Source organism: Montipora capricornis, chromosome 8 (assembly GCF_036669925.1).
Source record: "Montipora capricornis isolate CH-2021 chromosome 8, ASM3666992v2, whole genome shotgun sequence".
NCBI lineage: Eukaryota > Metazoa > Cnidaria > Anthozoa > Scleractinia > Acroporidae > Montipora > Montipora capricornis.
In genome coordinates, this window is record NC_090890.1 from 27610874 (window position 1) to 27617269 (window position 6396).

Genomic DNA, 6396 nt, shown 5'->3' on the forward strand with positions numbered 1-6396 from the left:
AAAAAGAAAACGCAAACAAAAACAAAACACAAATAAAAAAAGAAAGAAAACGCGAACAAAAAATTAAATTTAAGGGAAAAAACACACAAAAAAAAACCGAAACGCAAACAAAAAGGCAAAGCGCAAATAAAGCGGTTCCTGGCGGTTATATTAGGAAATGTCCTGAGCGCCTGATACATATCAGTATGACCCACCATACGTACGACCATGCCAACTAATGCAATAAGTGTAGTACCAGTAGTAGCTGTAATATCTGTAGTACATGTGGTACGTGGTAGCTGTAGTACACGTAGTAGCTGTAGTACGTGTAGTAGCTGTAGTACCTGTAGTTCATGTAGTTGCTGTAGTGGCTGTAGCACGTGCTACGTGTAGTAGCTGTAATAGTCAGTGCAGTCCATACATGGGCATACAATTGGTGTCATGAAATCCCAAGCTTTATTCCACGGAAAAGAGTTGCAAGTTGCACGCTTCAAGGTCCGCTGCTTGTGATATATGTTGTCGGTCAAATCCGGGCTCAGACTGAATCCGTTTTTTACCTAAGTTAAATTGGCGATCCTCATTTTTCCTTGGTTGAATAAATATCCACACTACCGAGTTTGAAGCAGTTATCAACCCTCCAAAGTTCTATCTTAGGGCTGATTTACACGATACGATTTTGTCGCATGCGACAAGCTCACAACAGGCCTACGATATGACTTACGATTGTCGCAGCGTTTTGAAACATGTTTTAAAATGCTACGACATTTTTTCTGACGTACACAACAATCGTAAATCATGTCGTGAGCCTGTCGTAAGCCGTTGTCGCATGCGACAAAGTCGTACCGTGTAAATCGGCCCTTAGGCATCTTAGCTCATCTTCATAAATTTGTCGTATAATCTTATCGGTTTTTGTATTGAGCGGTTTTCAATTGAGTATCGAAAGTAATTAGCGAATTGCTTTGGTTTTGCATTACTTCACTCAGTGATTGGTTCAAAGACCTCGCACCATTTTTTCAACCAATCATGCAGAAGTGGAACCATAGCCAATCGTGGCTTGCGCGTGCACATTTTTCCGCGCTTTGTGTCGGCTACGTGTAATTACGTCGAGTTTTGATTGGTTTACCGGATTGTCTCCGCGTCCTCTTTGATTAGCCAATTTGATTACTGTGGTTTTGGTTTTACCACACTCGATTGAAACTCGCTTTATTCATACACTTATCCATTAATTCTCAGTGTTACAACGTAGTAAGCAGGAAACAAAGAACTGTATAGTATGCACTTACACCGGTACTCGAACTTGGACCCTCCGATCCTGGCCCCAGTTGTTCGAAGGGTGGATAGCACTATCCACTAGATTAATCACTATCCAGTGAATAACTCAATTCTTTTTGCTAGTGTTTATACGCGGCTGGATAAAGATTTATCCGATGGATAGCGTTGACCACCTTTTGAACAACCGACGGAGGCCAGATCTATAGTCCAGTGTCTTCATGACTTCTCTAGATCTACAACGACGAACATGCTCATCCCAACACAGTTCTTTAACATCTTCAGTTCCCACGGCCTGCTCCCATCTGACCTTGTAGCTCAGTCGTTAGAGCAGTGGTGACCCAACCCGACGGTCGTGGGCTCATTTCCCACCCTGGTCAGAGTTTTTCTCTGTCCTTGTGTGGGCCCATTTCGATTAGTAGGACTAACGCTCACATGGTTCATATGGGGTAGAAACCTAGCACTTCACATTACACTCTAATCAGTTAAGTCTGTTCCAATATAAGTGCTTCACGGCCAACGTGTGCAAAAAAACGTAATCCGTCTTTGTGCTTTATTATTCATCAGCGTCACAAATCCTTGTCGATTTTGGCGCTCATTTCGTTGAAACTCAAGCACGCATCCAACAGACCTGTTTATTTTAGTGATTTATGTACGCGCTGCGGGCCTATTGTCACCACGGACTTACACTCTTACAACCCGGTGACATAGTGTGTAGTGCTACAGTGCACTACCACAAAAACGGAAAGGACGGCATGGCCACCCACATAAAAAGAATGTACCCGTTGCCAGTTTTTTTTTTTCGCATCAGTTTTATTCAAATCAGAGCGGAAAGGCTCATTATTTGAAAGAGCGTTTTACAAAATCAGATGTAATTTACTTGTCCAAAAAAAAAAAGGGTTACACGTTTTTAATCACGATAGAGAAAAAGATTGCATAACATTCATGTACAATGTGTTTTAGTCCATTGCTCCATTATTCTAGCACTATAATATGGAGACATGCGTCAAACCGGCGCAGTTTGTCACGGCCTGCACAGGTTCTTCGTATAAATTCGGACATGCAAATGCATGCTACTCCGTAGATCTATTCTTGGATTTCTTGCATTTTCCTCTTCCTGTTCCGCATATTTTCTTGATGTTACAGTTTTTCTTAATATGCGAGTAGTAGCTAAGAAACTTCTGCAAACTGCAATACATGCGGCCCTCGCAAGCAGGCATCAGCACAGCGGCTTCGTTCACAAGCAATTGAATCTTCATCTGAGATGCACGGAATGCCTCCTTCTCTCCCGTCTCCCTTTGATTGTCGCTTGCTTTTGTGGGATTTTTGCAGCGATACAAGACAAAGGCGACGTTTCCACCCATGGGTACAACATTTGAGATTCGAAATTTACGGTCGGCTTGTAAGACAAAATTGTCCGCTCTAGGGGGTACAGAGTCTTTGTAGAGTTCTAACATGGTGAGAAGGGGAATCACAGTTCCCGTATGAGCAAATCTAAAGACCCCATGGGGCTTCCCTGATTCAAGGAATCTCTCAAAACTGTCAGTTATATTCGCATAAAGCAGACAACTCATCCTGTAATTGATTGCATGGCCATAGCTTCGTTCCCAGTACAGTTTTAAGTCGTTGAGATATTCCAGTACCTTCAAGTCTTCATCTACAAACAGATCACACCAACTTGTGTCCGCGCTGTCTGTCTGAATGCCAAAGGCACACATCAAAAACATTTCCACGGCCCAACTAGGAGGAAGATTAAAAGCTTTCCCCAGTTTCAGTCTACTTTTGATATTCTGAAGAACTACACGCATTTCAGTACCGTTCAAAAATTTGGCATACTCTGCAGTTTTCTTTCGCCATTTGGGGCAAGCTTCGAATATTCTCAAGTAAATGTCGTCGTTGGATGGCCCAGAAGATTTAATAGCAATCGGTTGATATCTCCCAGGACCCAGATGTCCTTTCCCTTCGAACAGTCCCTGTGCAAAGGCCACTGCACTTTGACTTGATCTCAGCTTGTCAGTTGCGACGAAGCTGTAGTTTGTGTTTGAGTAACCATGTTTCAGAGTGCTGCGAAACGTAAAAGACAAGCGTTTGGCAATGAAGTACATCTCTTCGGTACCCAATGAAGACATCTCTTTGCCAGCGGAATTCAGGATATCGTTTGGTATACTCCAAGGAAGCGAAAGTCCCTTGTAACGGATAGTAGCATTGCTTGGCAAGCTCCGGTTGATAGCTGTTAACAAAGCTTTCATCTTTTTCACTCGTGCGCTTCCAGGATACCTTGACCCGTGTCGTATGACCATATTGATATGAACTGGTTCGCATCTGGGTGGCTTCTCGATCGGTTTGCCGCTAAAATGGTACCGTGTCTTATCGCTGAACAAAAATGACTGAGATATCTCCGATTCAACAAAGTCGACTTTTAGACAAAAAATCAACAGCAAAGGAGAAATCAGGATCATCATCTTCATCGACAAAACAGCCATTGTTTTTCGGATTATGCTCTCTGTACGTGAAATTTGAGAGATGTGTTATGAAAATCCAATGCTCATCATCGCACTCCACTTGAAGTCAGCGGTCTGTGATGTTCTGTAGCTTTTACAAGTTAGAACCGACTTACTTAATAAAATATGAAATGCACAAACTGCCTGGTGAAATGAAAGAAAAAAAAATAGAAAGGAGTGGGATCCTTGTGCAGAGGTGTCAACAACACTTTTTTGCATTTGTCACGAAAACTGAATGTGGATGAATGAAGAACAGGAAGATCTTTGACCTGCGATTAGTATATCGATAATGAATTATGAGGATTAGTAACATCACTTGCATTTTCAGAAGTTGCAGAAATTGCCTAAGTCGCGTATCCTTAATTTTAGGAGAAAAATTGCGATTACTTAGCTTGTTTATATTATTGTTCAGTTAGCGTCAATGAACTGTAAAACGCACGAATCAGCTAAATGAAATGTTATTTTTGAACAACAACGCCTAAGCAATGAAACCAGCTTTGCTAAAAACATTCACTCCCTGATATAATGAAATGATATAATGGGGAGAGTCAGGGTGGTTTAGTGGTCATCAATCGTGCCTCCCACCTCTGTCGCCCAGGTTCAACTCTGGCCTCGGGTCGTATGTGGGCTGAATTTCAGTCGATCTCCACCTTACTCCAAACGGTTTTTCTCCGGCTACTCCGGTTTTCCTCGACTCCCAGTCAATTACATCTGGCTGGGTTCGCGGTGCTCCGAGATCACACATGGATCGTATGGCGGCAGCCATGGGCGCATTCAGTCCGATCCCGTTGAGCCTGTTGATCCTGAAAAGCCCTTGTAGGGAGCGGTCAACTAAGCGCACATTTACATTACAAATACATTTACATAATGAATGTAATTTATTTGCCCGAAATTCATGAAAGATACCTCTGTCTCAGCCAATCAGCATTTAGTTATTTTGCCCTCTGTGTTGTAAAGCATTTGCGGGTAATCTTGTACCCAGATCTCACTCTGTCACTGGAAATGCCCGTGGGAGCTCTGGGTACGGGATTAGGCTGCGGGTGCGCATCGAAAAAGGAGACGCAGACGCCCGCATCCAGACATTTCAAGTGAAGTGCGCTTTCCATTCAAAGCTGAAAAACTTCAGCTTTGAATTATATCAGAAGCCCATAAGGGTTGAAACGTGTAACGGCCCCTTGTGTGCTTGGAAACAAGCTTCTGAATATTCGACTTGCTAAGTACCATATTTGGAACAACAAGAGCGAGGGGTTTCCAAATAAGGTACTTAGCAATGAAACATTCAACCAATCAGTTCGCACTGAATATTCGGAAGCTGTGAACGCGCGTTACACGTTTCAACCCTTATGGGTTTCTGATTATATGGTATAGTATTTTATACCATACAAATATGGGTTGCGGAAAGCCGACCCAAGCTCAGTATTCGGAAGGTTAAAAACGACAAGAAATGGACAATAGGAAGTCGAATGGAAAGCACCCAGGCCATAGAGCATCGGAGATCTCCCCATTCCACAGTTAGCATACCAGATGTTCCAATTACGCTTTTCTTTTTAATTTCCACATACTGGTTAGACTTTCTCAAAATCTGCTTTCGTAGATTTTTGGTGTAATTCGCGGTCGGAAGGAAAACTTCTCGCTACTTCGTCGCTAGCTAGAGGTGGTAAAAAATCGACTTGTGTGTAATTCCAACATTTGACTTGCACAGCAGAAGTAAAAACTCAGAGGATGTCTACTCGGCCTTTTTCATTTAGATGTATCTGTTATGAAAAACAGCATCAACACTGAACGCTGCAAGATGAATTGAGACACGATCATGATAATTATAAGAAGAGCAATCAAGCCACCAGGCCAGGGACCTTCTCTGCTAGCAGAGAACTCCTTTTGTTATGTTCGCTGGGCCTGACGAGTACGGGAAAGGAGACCTAGCTCTGCCATGGGTCAAACTTCACAACCTTGGACGGCACTCTTCAAACCGCATGCCCCATGATATGTTTGCTGACTGTGACTTGAGCCCGCTGTGTCCTGCGCATTCCTTTACAGTAATTCCGCTGTTGTTAAGTGAGCCCACAGAACATGAAGTATCACGTGAAGATTCGGCGATAAATAACCGCCCTGCATGCTCACTAGGCAACGAGTTTCGACCCATGGCAGAGGTCTCCTTTCCCCGTAATCGTCACGATCAGCCCAGGGAAAGCAAAAAGAAGAGAGTCCTCTGCCAGCAGGGAACCAGAGACCTGGGGCCCGTTTCTCGAAAGTCCCGAAACTTTACGGGTCATTTTCGGGTGTCTCAATTCCCTCTGTATCTCAAGAACAGAGAGGATTTAAGTCGTCAAACTTCACAGTCATATTTCTTTTTGTTACCTTGAAAATATGTCAAAAGATGGGTTTTCCAAAGCAAGCTTTTGGCATTTTCACAAATGGCTTTTCGGGACGTTCGAGAAACAGGCCCCTGGTTGATTTCTGACTTTTTCACCGCCGAGAAAGTCAGACGGCCAATAACCAAAATCAACCAATTAAATTTCGTTATTGTCGGTCTGTTGTAGTTCTAACCAGAATGATCTTGCGTTTGTTTCCCTTTGTACCTAGTAGTAGTAGTAGTAGTAGTGAATTTCATTAACGTGCCAAGAACCGCTAGCGCATAGCACTACTT

The 6396-nt window shown here is 43.0% G+C and overlaps 1 protein-coding gene across 1 annotated transcript; it reads right to left on the reverse strand.

The window, feature by feature from the left end:
• Positions 1-2040: 2040 nt before the first annotated feature.
• Positions 2041-3777, reverse strand: LOC138060810 (multiple inositol polyphosphate phosphatase 1-like). Its single transcript, XM_068906682.1, has one exon. The coding sequence runs from the start codon at positions 3729-3731 to the stop codon at positions 2322-2324; it is 1410 nt and encodes a 469-aa protein (XP_068762783.1). The 5' UTR covers positions 3732-3777; the 3' UTR covers positions 2041-2321.
• Positions 3778-6396: the final 2619 nt, after the last annotated feature.

Bases quoted from the DNA above. Each gene is read 5' to 3' on its own strand.
- LOC138060810 (XM_068906682.1), bottom strand. From the start codon at position 3,731: ATGGCTGTTTTGTCGATGAAGATGATGATCCTGATTTCTCCTTTGCTG.